Source organism: Sprattus sprattus (assembly GCF_963457725.1).
Source record: "Sprattus sprattus genome assembly, chromosome: 1".
NCBI classification, from domain to species: domain Eukaryota; kingdom Metazoa; phylum Chordata; class Actinopteri; order Clupeiformes; family Clupeidae; genus Sprattus; species Sprattus sprattus.
In genome coordinates this window covers 67,234,366-67,251,951 of record NC_137920.1, presented here as the reverse complement: position 1 = coordinate 67,251,951, position 17,586 = coordinate 67,234,366, and the positions used below count along the sequence as shown (strand labels likewise).

General features: G+C 45.8%; 1 protein-coding gene across 3 annotated transcripts in view; it reads left to right on the top strand.

Annotated features, from left to right (window-relative positions):
• mcama (melanoma cell adhesion molecule a) overlaps window positions 1-17,586 on the top strand; it is a 29,743-nt gene that overhangs the window by 7,583 nt on the left and 4,574 nt on the right. For all 3 annotated transcript variants that reach the window (XM_080832314.1, XM_080832313.1, XM_080832315.1), the window contains exons 2-11: window positions 12,934-13,058; window positions 13,233-13,458; window positions 13,547-13,617; window positions 14,720-14,807; window positions 15,033-15,212; window positions 15,614-15,741; window positions 16,337-16,481; window positions 16,775-16,890; window positions 17,118-17,259; window positions 17,370-17,497. In XM_080832314.1, the coding sequence (XP_080688440.1) occupies window positions 12,934-13,058; window positions 13,233-13,458; window positions 13,547-13,617; window positions 14,720-14,807; window positions 15,033-15,212; window positions 15,614-15,741; window positions 16,337-16,481; window positions 16,775-16,890; window positions 17,118-17,259; window positions 17,370-17,497 (1,349 nt within the window). The remainder of the gene's footprint in view (window positions 1-12,933; window positions 13,059-13,232; window positions 13,459-13,546; window positions 13,618-14,719; window positions 14,808-15,032; window positions 15,213-15,613; window positions 15,742-16,336; window positions 16,482-16,774; window positions 16,891-17,117; window positions 17,260-17,369; window positions 17,498-17,586) is intronic.

Here is a 17,586-nt window from a genome sequence, read left to right as displayed (position 1 = left end):
GTTCACCATATGATTAAAAAAATAGTTTCTTTTGGACGTAAAATTCTGAAGTATACAGACGATTTTCATGTGGTCAGAACATAAGGGATTACTCTATAATGACAAACAGCCGAAATGTAGCTGGTTGGATCTAAGGATAAGACCATAAGAGTTTTGAGATCATGATCGTAGCCTAATAAAGTAACTCTTAGGTTTCTCATAGCTTTTCTTTTTCCTGAAAATTAAAACCATGCACTGTAACATATCAGGCACAATGAATATGTCCAGACTCTAGGAGCATCTTGACACATCTTGGTTTGCCAGGTAATAAAAAGAGAACAAATTGTCCTGATTCACTAGGCTGTTGTTCCAGAGAACACTGCTTTCTTGTAGTTGAAATCCAGACAGCCATAACTGGGGCCTTTTTTTGGTTGCACCTGGAAATTATTGCAGATCCAGCCTCACAGCCCCCGTAGGTGAGGGAAGTGGACCTGAGGTGTACGCCAAACAACACAAAGCCCAATTCAGCCTCATCAATCATAATAGCCTTCTGTAGATGGCCATTCGTCTGTGACATTTCAGCTCTGCTTATGGAAAGGGAGGACGCCATTTCTGCACGTGATTTAATCATGGCGGAAGGTGAATGTGTTTTCTTCTGGCTGCCTTAAGAGCAGAGAGCAATTTCGAGTGTCATCAGATTCCCCCAGCTGTCTCCCAGGTTTCATATCTCTGCTGTCACTCCTGACAGCGGGCCCTGAAGGAGGCCCTTGTTATTGAACACGGCCCTGGGACACTGTGTAATTGTGTTGGGCAGGCTCGTCCACTCTTCCCCTACACGTGGCCACATGGGTTTCTCTCCGAACCCCCTGAATGCCCACACCAGTCCATATCAGTGGGGCAAAAAGCCTCGTGTTTACCAGGCTAATGGAATCGTGAGCGCTGGCTTAGAAAAGGGGTGACAATGCATCATGTGTGACTGAGAGTGTGCAGAGCAGAAGAGCGATCTCCCCTCGCTTATCCCCGACCCTAACCCTAACCCAAGGGAAACTATGTAGAGCGAATCCTCACTGTTATCATTATGGCCTCTCTTTCTCACTCACTCTCTCTCACCCACCCCCCACTCTCTCACTCTCACAGTCTATGTCTGGCACCTGTTTGTGTTGGGGGGCTCTCATGGTGGCTGATGTATTTATATTGGATGCATTTAACCTCTCACCCTGTAGGCCTGTGCTTACTAAACACTCACTCACCAGCCTTTCACTCCCTTGTGGCTGAGATTAATGTCCTGGGCTGAGTTTCCTGATAGCGGTGTCTCTTTAAAGGCATATCTTACTAAAGTTACCAGAGTTCCCCAGAGAGAAAGCCTTCCCACGTATACCTTAAAAGGCTGAATCCATGTTTCTCTTTCAGCGCATGCATGAGATAAGTATGATGGGCATGACTTGGAGTGCAGGGGATCATTATTAGAAAGTTAAAAAACCCAGCTGTTGGCTACTTGATGGAAACCATCTGAAAGTATCTTTTACGGAAGGTATACTTAGATAAAGACGAATCGATAAGGTACGGTTTGAGGTCGATAAGGTACAGTTTAAGGTATAACTGACGAATGACTTAGTGTTAAGAAGGTTTTGGCACCGCCCCGTCTGTTAGACTTGACTGAATATTCTTCCGTCTGAATTTTCTCCTTGTCTGGTGGCTACAACAGCTGCCTCTCGATATGAGATAAACACTGATGTCAGAAAATGTTCCTGGTAACTTTGGCATTTTCCCCTGTATTGATTTTCATTTAAGCCTAATGTATGTCCTGGGCACCCGGGAGCCGGGGATTGCAGTGGCAGCGAATGGACTTTTGATTGCTGAGCACATTGTTACTGGCTGTCAGCTCGCTAGCTAACCTCTCCCCCGAGTGCACATCTAATGCTGCCTTTCGAAGCTGATCATTTTAAATTGGCCTCCATTTTGACCATAGAACTCTCTGGAACTCAGCCCTGGCACACGGCCCTGTTTAAGCGTGGGTGCGTGCCTCACAGAATGACTGGAGCCCTCCCCACCCCCAGCAGCACACCTTTACTGTGGCTTGTTAAACGGTCCGTAACCTCCCTGGCCGCCATCTCATTTCCTATCATTAAACACCCTAATTAAAGCCGGCTCATTCCCACACATTCATCAAAACACAGGCCACGTCTTTTTCTGTCTCACTGGATGAGGACAATCAGTGGATACTAGTCAATAATATTTTTTTTAACCTTCTTCTCTATGCCATGCTCAGGCTGGATTATTTACATCATTGTTATAGAATTAAATGGTGGATATGCGTTTTATGGAATTTCCAGAGAGCATATGACATAAAAAGAGGGAACAAGAAGATGTATTTTTCTCTTATTGAATCTTTCAATAAATGCTCAGATGTCATAGAGGGGAAGTGACGTATGTATTTCAATGTGTTTTAATGCATCCTAAATGACATATTCATCTTGATGTGATGTCAGCATAGAGCGACTGATTCATAGATAGATTACTGTCATAAAATCCCTGCAGCTGCTTCTCTCTAGATTTAGCCCTGGTGTGCATGAAATCGCCCTCTGTGGTTTATCAAAGATGCATTTCAGTGTTGAGAGAGAGGCGGTTAATTGTCATATTTGGCCTTTCCAGATTGAATCATGCCAAGAATACGGATGTCCGCCAAAACAGGAGAACTGATCCATATCCTGTGCTTCCCCTTCAAAGAATCAGTTAATGTTTCAGAAGCTATTAGTAGCAGAGGAACTAGTTTGTAGTGTTTTCCGCAAGAAGACGCACCAAAATAATGATGGCAGAGTTCCTCAACTTGTGTCTTTGAGTTGATCTTGATTTTGTTCTTGACTTCCTGTTTGTACAGCTTTAAACGACTATGCCGTGTCATATAACCATAATGCCCCCTAAAGGGTACTGTTTTTAGATTCAGGGGAATGCGCCAGCAAAACACAAGGGCATTCACAGCATGACTCGCTCCAAATGAGACTAAGCGTTGTTGCCTTATTGATACAAGTTGACTCCCTTCTGAGCACACATGATAATCAGCTTCTGAAATATTCATGCCTCTTGAGCTCTCACAGTCAGTCACCATCCCAAGGCTGCCTCATTTAAGCATATCCACACACACCTTCTCCAAAAGCAATAGTGGGCGGTGTAGCGGAGTAGCATCCTTGGCACCTTCATTCTACCTCACACAGGCACAATTATGCAAGGAAAGTGGGGGAGGACCAGCAGCACTGAAATAGTAAACAAATAGGAAAAGGCCAGAATAGGTCTAATGGGGAGGGACATGACTCAGCACTTCCCCCTGCTGGGCTGGAGGAGCACTGGCACAGCAGGTGCCCTCCACCCCCAACCGGCTGGCATCTGCTCTCCCAGCTGACGGCAGGAACTGTAATATTGACAGGCAGAGATAAACTAACAAGCACCAAGCACACAGGGGAACTGAGGCATGTAATTATCGAGAGGGGAAAAACAGACTGGCATCATGACTTCACCAGAAGGTACAGCACAATGGCACCAGAGAGACACCAGTCTGCTAAAACAAAGCCATCTTGCTCTGTATAGACAGGTAAACAAAGCCCACAAAAGCCAAAAATGATTACATTTGGGATATAACTGTTTATTTTCTATCTCCAAAATTGTAATAATCCTAAAATGTACCAGGAGTATGACTTTTAAGGCTACTGTTATGCAAAGGTAGCTATTCTCGAGTCTCCCTCAGCAGAAGCAGATTGAATCACACATAGCAAACGGCTCTGAAGACTCGCAAGAAAGGCTGAAGATACAGAGATGCTGGCCTCTAGAGAAATGCCTGCCATTCTCTGCTCTTCCCGTTCTCAGTGTTTTCTTCCATCCGGACCTTTGGCCTGTTTCCAATTGAGCTCGACAGAAAGTGTAGTTGACACTGGGATTGACGGGCCCTAAATGAATTGGCGAGACTTCACACAATCGCCCCCTTGACAGGGTGCCCACCGTGGGCTGCTTCTCACAAAACAAAGGATTTCTGCACATCTTTGGGCATATAAATGAATCATCCAACCAAATCATTACATTTCACATGGACATGCCAGTGACGCCCATTTTAACACATTCATTAGTCGTGTGACTTGTATTTGACTTTACCCCTAATTTGTAAAATATTGCTTCGAGGATATGTCAAGAGTTTTCACAGTTCCTGACCACTGAACTCAGTGAAGTTAGTGTATGACAGCTTCACCCCCTTCCCCCCTAAGGGAAAATTATACACTGGGTGAAAGATCAATAGATGTCTTGATAAAGATATGTTGCTTTTATGTTTTGCAAATACTCCTCTGTCAAAGAAAAGAATGCTTGGATATGTGTAGATATATATTATATATAGAGAAGTGAATTACCTACAAAGAATTGCCTGTTGATTGTTGATGAGAACTAACAGTGGCCTTTTCTTTAGGCCGTCTTAGTTCACAGATCAAGGCAATTGGTCTTTAACTTTGAACTCAATGTTTCAAAGAGACATTTAAGTATCAAGGCGTCCTCCTCCTATGCCTGGTTATGAGGTGCTGTTAAAAGATCAGCGGTAAAATCAAAGTGGTCACAAGTGTGTTCGCAGATCTTTTGGGGTGATAACCCATTTTGGCCAGAGGTGAATCAAGCCCCCTTCAACACTACGCAAAAAAAATGAACGCCCTATGCCCTGGTGCGGAATATGCAGGCTAGCAGCCTAAAGCAATTACCCTAGTAAATGTTGTTGAGCTTCTATCTTTAGAGCAGGAATGCAAGACCAGAATATGGCCTTACTTTCTTTTCCATTCCCCGCCCCACCTCCAAGTAAAACAAGCACTAACTGAATGAACAAGACACAGGACCCAAGGACCACATCACCACCACCTCAAGTGTAGCTATTGATCGTTATGTAATGACTTTTGCAATACATATAGATAGGCTTTTGTACTACTATAATCCTTACCAAAACAGAGAAAGACTACATCATTTTGTTTACTACAAAGTCAGCTCGTTCCGAGGTGGTCTCACAATTGAAAGATCTACCAGAATGTATGCTCCTGTACAGAACTAAATGTGAGGTATGTGAGTGTAACTGGAGAGCTGCCAAGGGAGGGAAAACGTCCAGAAAGAAACTGCTCAGCTAGTGCTCCCGCTGTAGAGGTCAGGGGACCCCTCACAGTTTTATATCCCCCTCTTTTCAAAAGGACCCGCACTTGGGGGGATAAACTACATGCTATGACAGGTTAAGAGGAAGAGCAGGATTTGTTGTGGGCACAGGTGTCTGAGGGATGGTGAACAGAAAACAAGGCATGCGCTTGTCAGTCATGGTGTGTGGTCCCACCCCACCGTCCACTTCCTGACTCTCGCAGGAACCCTCGTCCAGTCCCTGACATGCCGGTTGACAAATGGGCTTGGCAACAGGTGTCAACGGGAGGAGTGACTCTCACCCAGCTGCGGCTGTCCTTTACGCCAGGCAGTGAAAGACGTGCTCATTGTTTGCAGCTGTGTCCCGTGTCAGTGTGAAGCCACCCCTTGGATCCAGACTTTAACCTCCAGCCCCTGTTCCCTCTGGACTACTCCAGGCCCAGTGACGTGACACAGTCACAGAGTCAAGGCCAAAGCACGGCAGTCATTTAAGGTCTGCAAGGCCTTAACGGTGCTGTTAGCGTCAGTATGATTTAGCAACACTTCAAGAAAGGATCCCATCTGTTTAGATCTCTCCTATTTGTAAATACGAACTGTGCTGAAATTGAAGTAATAAATTACAGAGTCCTAGAGCATTTCAAAGACATTTTTCTTAACTAAGAGCATCTGTTATCGTGATGGCTGTCAGATTATGAGGACAGTTCAGTTTGAGCATTCAAAAAATATGGGTTATAGTAGCTTGAAGATCAGAACAGAACTGGCGTTTTCATTCAGGAGAATCAGTCCTGTAAGAGAATCTAGATTTGACAGGAGAGGTGGCTGAGCTCTAATTCTTGGTTTGTTTCTGGAAAACAAACACGAGACAATGTTATTGCCGTGCCTGTGCCTTGAGGGTGGCGCAGAGGTACGGGGGTGGGGGGAGGGTGGGTGGGTTTGGGTTTGGAAGCTCTGTTTCAATGAGAAACATGGACGGTTTGTTGTGAAAACAGATGGGGCCTCATCGCTGTCGTATCGGCATGTGCTGCCCGAGACTATGGTGAGAGCTCCAGGGGAAGGCGGATGGCTGTGTGGGCGGTGCATGCGAGCTGCACCAGGCGCTCATATTTGTTTAATTGCTTTCACCTTGGGCTACTGGGATTGATACCAAGAGGCACTCAAGGAGAAGAGTATATAAAATAAGCAGCAAGCTGTTTCACAGACCAGCTCACACCACAGCCAAGGCCAGTATATCTCGATACGGGAGTAGGATTTATGATGCCTCCAGCAGTGTAGAAAGTGACCACATCACACTTTGCCCCACATAATGTCTCCTCCTCCTCTCTGGTTTTAGCCTGCCCTCATCCGATGAAAAATTACACCCTTTTCCTGTCCGCAGTGATCCCAGTGCACAGGCGTAGTATCCTGGCCCATTCAGTGATTTCCAGCGTAAAAAAACGATAAAAAGATGAAATTCCACCGAGTTCAGGGTCTCTCATTAGCCGACAGACAGCCACGGCGGCCTGAGCAGGCGAAGGGCTGAGCGGAGGGAGAAGAGAGGAAGAGCCTCGGCCTCATTAGCGCCAAAGTGCACCTGTGATCACTCTGCTATTCTCTTTGAGGGCATCGGGCCCCCGCAGCATGGGGTCGGGGTGGGGGGGGTTTGGGTGGGTGAGTGTGTGGTGGAGTGGGTGGGTGGGTGCTGGTGAAGCCGCTCGCGCACTCGTTCACCACGGGTGCGCCTCCGCCCCCACGCCAGTACATTCTGTCTGATGGGCGCGATAAAAGGGTGCGATGGGATGTAGATCGTGGGCTTTGTTGTCGGCTTGTTAAGGGTCTGGGCGAGAGATAGAAGGAGAGAGAGAGCGTGTTAGAGAGGGAGATCGAAAGAGAGAGGACAGCGCTTCTGAAGAGTGCCAGCCTTGACACACCCTCGGCAGGCAGGCGCTGGCACGGCGCCAGGGAGATCACAGAGGCGTTGGTCGCCAACGGGGCCCAAAAGTGGCCCTGAGGAGTGTCTCCTGGGACGCGGAGCCACAGCGTAGTGGCACGGGGGCCCTTGGAGTTCCATCACACACACACACACCACCCCATGTAATAAACATGATACGCTGTGACTGTATATGCGACTGACTAGCCCTTCCTTTGTGCAGAGCTGAGGCGGCTGATGTTTCTGCCACCGGAGGGCTGCACTCAAACCCTCTTTCCAGTCGCCATTCACCCCATCCATCACTCTGGCAACCGCAGTGGTTGCAGACAAGGGCCCCTTTTGTTAAGCGCGCTGTCATGGGAGCTGATGAGAAGCAGGCAGGCTTTTCCTAGTGCTATACTAACAGCAGCGAAGTGTTTGATTTACTGTAGGTTTGCGCCATAGGCCGCGGCTCAGCTGACCTTCACTGGCTAATGTCAGGGAGGGCGTCGCTTCGACACCGTGCTTTGAGATTCCAAAGCCAGATAAGAAAACAATTCCTCCTTCTATAAGGGTAAACGCAATATTCATTGACCTGGTTTTACCTGACTTTTTTTTTTTTACCACCAGCTGTTCAATGGTCCCATGATATGGCACTTGCACAGACAATGAAGCTATGCTGCTAAACGAAAATTAAGTTTATTCCCCATATTAACTGCAAATGTTCCAAATGTTAACTTCATATTTCTAGAATATTAGTAATATTTCTTCCCATCCAGCATATACAAGAATCTTTCTTTCACTAGGCAAGCAGTCATTAATAAATCGAATGCATTAATATTATTTCCTGGCAGGAAGGCATCCTAAGTGTATTCCAGAATACCTTCAAGTGCATGTGAGGAACTGACTATTCCACATGAGACTTTATAAGATATACAAGTGTAAATAAAACATTAATTAAGTTCTTCAAGGGGGTTGAGCCAAAAGGGGAAGATGATGAAAAATTAATGTAGAGTCTTAAGATATGAGTAAACCACTGGGGATAATTACAAGAGTCAATTGGCTTTGCATTTGTTAGCAGCTGAATGTGATAAATAGAAAATTACCCAGAAATTAAGTCGGACATTTTAATGGAATGGTTTAACATCATGCTGATGTACCTTCAATTAAAGTCATGCAGTTTTCATTAAGTGCTGTGGCACTGTGACGAGGGCACACAAAAAGCCTGTGCCTGCATAAGAACATCATGTGTTTAACTCTGTCTGTGTGTGCATGGATTTATGTGTCTATGTGGTTTATGTCTGTTTGCATACGCTTGTAAATGTGTTTGTTTATGTGTTTGTGTGTGCATGTGTGTGTGTGTGTGTGTGAATGTGTCTATGCATGCGAGTGTGTGGATTTGCTTTGGTGTGAGTTTGTGTGAGTGTGTGTGAGAGTGTGTGTGAGTGTGTGTGTGTGTGTGAGATTGTGAGTGAATGCATTGAAAGCATGTGTGGATTTGGGCTGTCTGGGCTGTCTTCTGATGGAGGCTCTGTCCTGTCCTCACAGTGGTGGCTTTGAAGGATTTGCATGTTTGATGTTGACCCTCTATGGGAAAGAGCAAACTTTGCCTCCCCATGTGAAAGAGTGTCTACGGGAGAAAAGGAAGGCCCTCCTCGGGGGGGGATTTGTGCCAGTTCATAGCCCTCAAAGATGGGCTAGATCCGTGGGGTCACAGGGGACTAATCTCTAGCTAGTGGGAGAATGTCTTTTCATCTATACGTCTAAGTGTGAGATAAGTCCTAAGCATGTCCACATGTTTGTGAGATACCAACTGGTTTGGCCATGTGGCAGGTTTTTCTGTTATTTTTTTTTGCTTTGTTTTGTGTGTGTGTATAACTGTGAGCGTATGTGTGTTTGTTTGTGTGGGTTGAGCGTGTGTGGTAGTGGTGGTGGTGGTGGTGGTGGTGGTGGTGTGGGGGTGGGGTCAGGGAGGTGGTCTACCGGGACCCCTGGTGCATGGCTTTGATCTCAGGTGCGTTCCATAAGGGACCATCCAGGTGATGCGGGAGATCAGCCCATTTCAAAGAGCAGGGCGCACAATGCTGCCAGCCCATCACAGAGCTTTACACGTCACAAACCTTTCTCTCCTGAGGCTCACAAATGCCAGAGACACCTCTCTAAAAGACACAGACTTTAACAAAAAAAATCTGAAAAAAGAGTAAAAGACAGTGACTCAAGTGAAGCTGGAAGTAAGGCTGAGTGATGTTTCAAAGAAGAGATCTTTTTAGTGTGTCCTTACCAAAGGAATCGATGAACAGCAGCCTATATCGTCATTAACAGGAGGCAATAGAGCTTAGAATAGGCTTGGAGTGGTGTGTTTCCAGATGCTTTCCACATTACTGGGGAGAAAGTAGGCCTGGCTTACCTCTAAAAAAAATCCCCTTTACATTTGCCTAGGCCAAGTAGGAGAGGTGACCACAATGCCTGGTATATTGCAGTGTAAAATTCTTGGAAGCAGCCTCTTTTGGAAGGGTTGTTTCCTGTAATTCACATTGTTATTATGGAGTCTACATGGGTGGTACCAAGTGTGCTCTGCCATTGACAGCTTACGTATGGGACGTTCCCTAAACAGTATAGACCTGATGTACCACCCTTTTTCTGAACACCAAAACTACCTTCCTATTCCTTCTCACGCTTTATACCCTGGTTAATTGAGTACGCTATAAATCCTGTGTTACTGCCTATAGAGCATGGCTGCCACAGACACACAGGGGTGAGAGAAAAGATGGAGCGTCTGTTTGTTTCAAGGCCCTCTGTTTTATTGACATTGGTGAAGATGTGGGAGTTCTGTGGCGTGGATAAGAAACAGCTGGAGATCTAATTGAGCTCAGCTGGGAGGGGAACAGGAGCCGATCTTGCTTTGTTGGACTAATGTTATGACTACCACACTTACAGGCCACTGCTTTTGTCTGGCTATTAGGGTCACAGTGACACACTGTATACAGGCCTCGGAGATCATGGTGGTGGTACGTCCCATTGTTCCTCCTCTCCATTGTTTACCGCAGGAGAAAAAGCCCAGCTTCTCCCTATTTGAACAATGTCCCTCTGACGTTATGGACGCTGCTCCTTGGGAGAACAGACCCAGCCCTGATGTTTTTCACTACATGTCCCCCTCCCCAAGCCATCACTCGGTTCGAGGAGAGTGGTTTCAGGCGATGAGGCTCCTCTGCAGACTCCCTGTCAACACATTCAAATATCCTGCAGGAGGGCTTTTAGGCAGACAGGGCACAAGCCAAACGGCTGTCTGTTAATGGAACACATTGTGGCGACGTGACGTGCACGGGCCTCAGGTATGCTGTTCTCACTGCGTTTTGAGATAAGACAGAGACCAAGCAGGCAGCTGCCTAAAGTCTCCCCCGTGACAAGATATTCGGTGCCAGCACTAATCGGATTAGCAGACGTTCGAGCTTGAAGAGCGGAGCTGTCGGTAGCGTTGTTATTGTGAGTTTTCAGCCTGCATGGCGAGGCACACTGTAGATACAAGATGGCGTCAATAACAAACAACACAATCACACAAACTCCCGGTAAGCTCAGGTTGAATTTCAGTTTCCTGGGCGAATACAGGGTTTGGGGTTGGGGGGGGTGATGGGGGCCACACAAAGACACAACATGGGTCTGTGTCGGCAGAGCAGGGGAGGGGAGGGGAGGGGAGCAGCCAGAATAGAGGAGAGGAGGGGAGAGGTGGAGGGTCTCTCTCAGGTGTGGGGGCACAATGACATGAGTGTGAATGGCGAGGTCCAGCTGTACACAGGGCCTCCCTGCTCACAGTACAGAGGGGACCGGCTGAAAGAAAGGGCCAGGCAAATAGTCCCCGCTTACAGACCACAATGAGTCAGGCTGTTGCCTGGTGCTGAGGATGGAGAAAGGAGAGAGAGGAGAGGAGAGGAGAGGAAGGAGAGAAGGAGGGAGGGGTCAGCCAGTGAAAGGCAGGCAGACGGACAATGGAGTGAGAAAGCTGAATAGAGCCAGCGGGATGTGACTGTGAGTTTAATAAGGCTGTGTGTGTGTGTGTGTGTGTGTGTGTGTGTGTGTGTGTCTGTGTTTGTGTGTGTGAGGGTGAGTGAATGAATGTGCACGTGTGTGTGTGTGTGTGTGTGTGTGTGTGTGTGTTCAGGTAATACCCTCTGAAACACCCTCCCAATAGCTTGTTAAAAGGAGCTGGTTTTACTTATTGTTTGCTGTACTTCCTCTGCAGTAATTCATAAAATAACTTACAAAGCAACAAAATGTCACGCAAAACAAACTATTTTACACTCGTACATTCACAAATTGAAATAGATAAATCAAAAAATGGGGCCACCTCATTTAAAAAATTATACATCTCATGACTAGCAAACTAACCTGAAACGTTGTGTTTACAAAGGTCATGGGAGGACAGGTTGTGTACCTTGTTCTCCCCTTCCCTGCAAGCCAGTGTCTCTTCTTTGCCTCCACATGGTGGAAATCCCATAATACCCCATTTCAACAGCACCCTACCAGTCAAATCCCCTACTTCCCAGATGTTTCCAATTAAAAAAGGAGGCCCTTCTGCCCAAGCCTGTTCTCTCACTGCGGAGGGGAGAGCAGGCAAAGAAGAGTTACAATGGGGAGCGAGTGAGATGAGATGGGGACAAGAAGCCAAAGAAAGACAACATTCCAGAAATGAGTCTGCCGGAGAATTCTATTTGTGACCCATTCTGACCCAAGCAATCAAGTTCAGAGTTATCTTCTAAGATTCCATGAAGTTTATCTTCGATCTTCTTGTGGCAGAGGCAGTAGTCAACACATGAGGATACAGAAGCGCCAGTCTTTGTTTGAGCTTGGTTGCCTGGCAGCGCATGTGTGGGCCTTATCTGTAGTTCTATTGATTATCTTGAGTGCTGAGAAAGAGTTAATGCGCCCACAGACTCAGGGCATCCATTCCGCCATCTGAAAATCTGGTATGCAGTCAACGCTTTTGACAGTCTGAAAGCTAATTCATGTAGAAAATGCCGGCTACCAGTCTGCTCAAGGCAAGCCCAAAGAAAACATCCCTGAGCGCCCGACACACGGACACTGATTTGGGCGTGGAACGTCATGTTGCTGTCCACGCCTAGATTTCTTGAATGCTGTTGATTCGCAGTTGACTTGTTTTGGCAGCCAATTTGTGTCATTTGCCCTAGGGCCATGTTAGAAACAGCCGTTGCCCATTTCTTCCCCCGGCTTCCATTAATGCCAGTCAGGCAGCTGGATGGGAATCCGGGGATGGGTGTGAGAGACCGAAATGTTCTGAGTAGAGCTGTCCAGACAAATTCATTTCATCGCTGGATTTCTGGTTTGCTGTGCTCGTAACTGCAATCCTGAAAGTGTGGCTGGTGCAATTATTTCTGCGAATACCTCCCAGTGGCCTTTGTGAGCGGCGGAGAGAGGAAGCAGAAGAGGGCTAGGGGCGCAGGGCAGAGCCCATATAGTAGACGGGTGCATGCCCAACACATTCCGCACATAATGCTCTCTGTACTGTGAAGTGGTGCCAAAGCAGTTGGGCTGTCATCTGCTGCTTGGAGAGTGATCCCAAAATATGGGTCACCCTCTTTGGAATGTCATCCATCCCATTCATCCATGCAGCCATCCGTCAATCAATCTCAGCAAAAATTCCAAGATGCTGCTTTTGTAATCTGCTAAGACAGAAAGAACTTGAGGTCGGATTCTTGACAATGCTTCATTTGTGTCAAGTGTCAGACATTTTTCAGAAAGCAATTTCTCATACTTGACCTACGTACTGGTTGCAGAGACCTGATTTTGAAGGCGTCGCTTGCTGGCTAGTTCGACAGCATGGGCCTCTTGGCTGAAAGTACACCAGCAGAACTGTTTGAAGCTGCTGTTAGATTACATTTTAAATGTGTTTCTACTGTTTCTGTTTGCAGTGAGGGCCAAGGTGGACATCGACATGGATGACACCGTGTCTGTATACAGGGGGGACCCGGCAGAGCTCCACTGTCGGTACTCCTTCTCCGAGGAGCCATCGATGATGATGGTCCAGTGGTTTGTTGTGAGTATTTCTGTTCTGTCACTTTGTAGCTTTTTGTATTTACATGTTGGATGAAGCGATTCACAGAATCAAGCACATAATGGCCAAGTGTACATTTAAAGGGTAAGCCAAATAAAAGGCCAGTGTCTTTTATGTTTTAGTAATCCTTTGCTCTCTTTTTTGTCTGCCGTTTAGAAATACCCCAATGGCAGCAGGGAGAGGATCTCTTACCGTGACCTGACCATGGAGAAAGTGGACGAGGGCACAGATTACACGGACCGGATCACGGTGGCTGGGGACAGCAACAGCGAGACCCTGACCGTTCACACTGTTAAACTGTCGGACGAAAGGGAGTTCTTTTGCCAGGTGAATGGCATGGCAGCAGGAAACGGCGAGAGAAAGACCCACCTAGCGGTGTTCGGTAAGCATGGACTCACCTCGAGAGAGGGTTGCCCAGCTTTAGCTGCCTTCAGGAGGCTGTGATTAGTGACTGTTCCATTGTTGTTCAGATCCCCCGGAAGCTCCAGTGATTGAAGGAGTCCATTCAGGGATTTCTGTGTCCAGTCATCTCCTATCCAAGGTAGGAAAATAAAGATGTAAAAACCTGCATGACCTCAATACAAGTACTGTTTATCTTTTTGGTGCAGGCATAGTCACAAAAAAACAGTAAACAAAGTACTAACAACAGCCTGAGCTAATAAAGGCTGCTGATAGTACACAATACTGCAGTAATACAATAGCTTGTGTGTTTATACTGCCCCCCCCCCCCCCCCACCCCCCACCACCATCCTCTCCAAGACCTCCCACACACAAGCACCAGGGCAGACATGAATAGAAATGTAAAATAGAATAAATTAAGTTTGAAAAAAACACATGTAAACCGAAACAAAGATGAGGTGGCAAGAATATACCTATACATACCTATGAAGACTATTTACCTACTGTATTTGTTTTACATTTGTTTACTATTTATGTAGCAAGAACAGAAAATGGTTTAGTTGGGGTGTTGGGGGGCATGTTTCCATGATTGAGGTGAATAGGGCAAAAGAGAGGTGCAGTTACTGTCCCACTGGACTCACTGAGGATTGAGGGGGCTAGAACAGATGCCAGCGTGGGCTAATACTAAAGATCAGATATTTGAGAAAACAGAAATCTGTCTTAAAAAGGATCAAAGCACGTGGACCAAGTTAGCTGGGACCTGTCTGCACCTGTCATAGCTGTCATATCTATCTTGATATACCATGACTTTTTCAACATTGCATTAGCAAGAGGGACACACTCAGAAATCAAACGCAAAGCTAAATGAAAATGCTGTGTGAAGTTTTGCGGACGAAAAAAAGGGAAGTCTATAATTCCACAATTCTACAAATTGTCTGCTCTAAATGAGAAACAAATTGAGTAGATGAAGACAGAATTGGAAGACCTGTCAGGAAAGGATGACAAAAAAGACCTTGTCTTGTTAGTACAAGGCTTCTCTTATCAAATCACTACTTATTTCCCCTAACCAGTAATCACCAATCAGGATGTAGTCTAATGTTTTCTCTCACACTTATAACCAACGTGGACAGGTATATTCAGTACATTCTAGGTTAAATAAGGTGAAAAGGATGAATCGGTGCACTAAAATAGTACAATAACTAGTGACTGTTTTGATGAACACTGTGATCTTCTGTTTCGGTTAGATCGCATCTTGTGAGGCCAGGAAAGGATACCCTAGACCGAACATAACATGGTACCGTGACGAAACTCCACTCATCCCCATAAACGGAGGTAAGTCATTTATAAGTCACATAGAGGTATCTCTATTGCTGAACTGAATAAACTTGAGAATTTGTAATGTTTTATTTAGTTGGATAATTTATTGAGTTGGCATAAAAGACTGTGCTCTATGGTGTTCTCTAGCAGTGTTAAGAATTGCTATTTGTTGGTGGTGTAACTGTTGTCATGGTGTAATGTGAACAGCATTCCCAATATAATGTGTCTTCTTCCTCTCAGAAATCAATGTGGTCACCTTGGTGACCCGTGAGGCCAGTGGTTTCTACACAGTGCAGAGCGAGCTTCAGTACAAGATCACCAAAGAGGACAAGGACGCGCTCTTCTCCTGCAAAGTCAGCTACTTTGTGCCAGGGGATGTCAGGACCTCTGCGTCGCCGGACATCAACATCACTGTCCACTGTAAGCATTCCAATTTATCACAATATATGCACTGCTTCCTGCTCTCAACACAATTAATGCACCCTATGAGCTGCAAAACCCTTTAAAAATCATATTCATAATTGTGAATTGAAAATACTTAGCTCACGTAAGAATTTGTTATCAGTATTATTAAAGAGAAAATTCATTTAATTGACTTTGATGACAACCGCTGAACCATGTGCAAATCCATAACATACGTTAAACCAGCATCTTCAAACATGTCGTATCACTGTTGTGGTTGCACTTTGGCAGTCATGACATGGGTACAAATTCTTTGCATTGTCAGCACTGACTTAACTGGATGTACTGTAAGATCATGTTCCCGGGCTACAAATGGGTGAATGGAAAGCAATTTATGGCCTCTCCGTTTTGTCACATAGATCCCACGACGAATGTTGAGCTGTGGAGGGAACTGCCTAAAGGCCTGGTCAAAGAGGGGGACACAGTGGAAATCCGTTGCCAGGGTGACGGCAACCCCCCACCACCTTACACTTTCAACCGAGAACAAGTGAGAATGGACCCCTCTTTGTGTCCCATGCAGAAATGGGGTTAGCCATAAAGCTATGAGAATAGGCTGACTCGAAGACCTATGGGGTTGAGAATGCTTTTCTGATGCACTGTTGGATCCATAACTCTGACTGAGCTTGGCACACTGCGTGAAGTTCGCCCGATTTATGGAGGCTATTTTTCAAGGCTACTCTGATGCTGGCCTTCAGCTTTAGGGTTACCCAAACTTTTCAGACTAGTCAAGAGCTTTAGGGGCTTCAATGTTTAATTTTGTTTGACTTGGATAAAAAATCATGAAGAACAAGAACAGTATTTCTGTAAAAAGGTCTCCTCTGAAACTGAGTTGAAAAGTCTTAAAGTTCCATTTAAAAATTGGTGTAGTTCATCCTTCATCACCATATCCATTGTTCCTATTTGTAAGGACAAGCTTTTTGATTCATTTACGCTTTTAACTAATTTATGCAACTATTTGAGAAAGCACACTATGCTGACTTAGCCATTCTGGCATGCCTATCCACCATGTCCCCCGTCCTATTAGGCTGCTTCTCAAAAGTATGACATAGTTTGCTAAAGTGTTCTCCCCCTTGTGTCTGAAGCAACCTGAGATTGAGCTCGACTCAACCAACGGACAGCTGGTTCTCCATGAGGTAACCCGGAGGGACAGTGGGGTGTATCAGTGCCGCACTTTGGATTTGGACACAGAGGAGGACGTGGTGGGAAACATGCATCTCACTGTGCATTGTGAGTGAAACCTCTTTTAGCCCTTTTGGACGCAACTACACCAGGACCACGTGTCCTTAAAGCATTCTATGGTCACTGGAGGGATTGGTTTACTTGGGCAAAAGGGTGGCTCATCTGATCTTGCTACAGTGCTTTTGCTAAACCTGTGTGTGTGTGCATCTAAGCTTTTTTGAGAGTAATTAACCTTTGGTAGTAGTAGAAATGTATTTAAGTAGAGTGACAGAGTAGATGGCTAACGCTTCTTGACATCTCCTCCTTGTCATGTGAACTCACCCTCCACAATCAACATATAGATCTCGATCCTGCTGTGGTGGTGCCGAAAGATTCAGAGGTCATGTCCAAAGGGGAAAGTCTTACAGCGACCTGCAATGCTCTGTCTTCTCTCAACACTTCCACGGTGTGGTTCAAGGTATGAATGGATGAGCTTCTCCACAATCATCTTGTTGGTAGCATTTTGGATACTTTAACGTCCCTCTTTCTTTTTACCAACCAAGACGTGGCGCTGTTAGCAGTAATCCCATTATACTTGCTTTTTATTATCCTTGTGTTCATTTTGATCCCTCTTGAAGGAAATCTGTGCTTTTCTCTCAAATTTGTGTAACTGCTGCAGAATCAATCATTGTGTATTATTTGCAGGATGATAGAGAGATCGGCCGAGGGCACATGTTGTTCCTGGAGGACGCCACGTTTGACACCGCAGGAGAGTACGTCTGTGAAGTCTCTGTGCCTACACTGTCAGGCTTTCAGAGTACTGGTTCTGTCCACATCATTGTCCAAGGTGACTTTGTAGCCATGAATTTCCATGACAATCATTTTGATGTTCAAATAAGCAGGACCCACACGTTACCGCCACCGACCTAAATCCATTACTGCTTTTGCACTTTACAGGTGTACCTGAAATTAAGGAAGCAGAGAATGTTGACATGGAGGAAAGAGCAGGGAAATGGGTGAACTTGAGCTGTGAAGCACGTGGGTACCCCAGACCCATTATTGCTTGGAGTATTTATGGAACCCAGGTATGCCTAATTCATTCATCCTTAATTCATGTCAATTCAAGCACTGAACATATACTAAATATATGACATAGCACATGAAGACTGTGAAG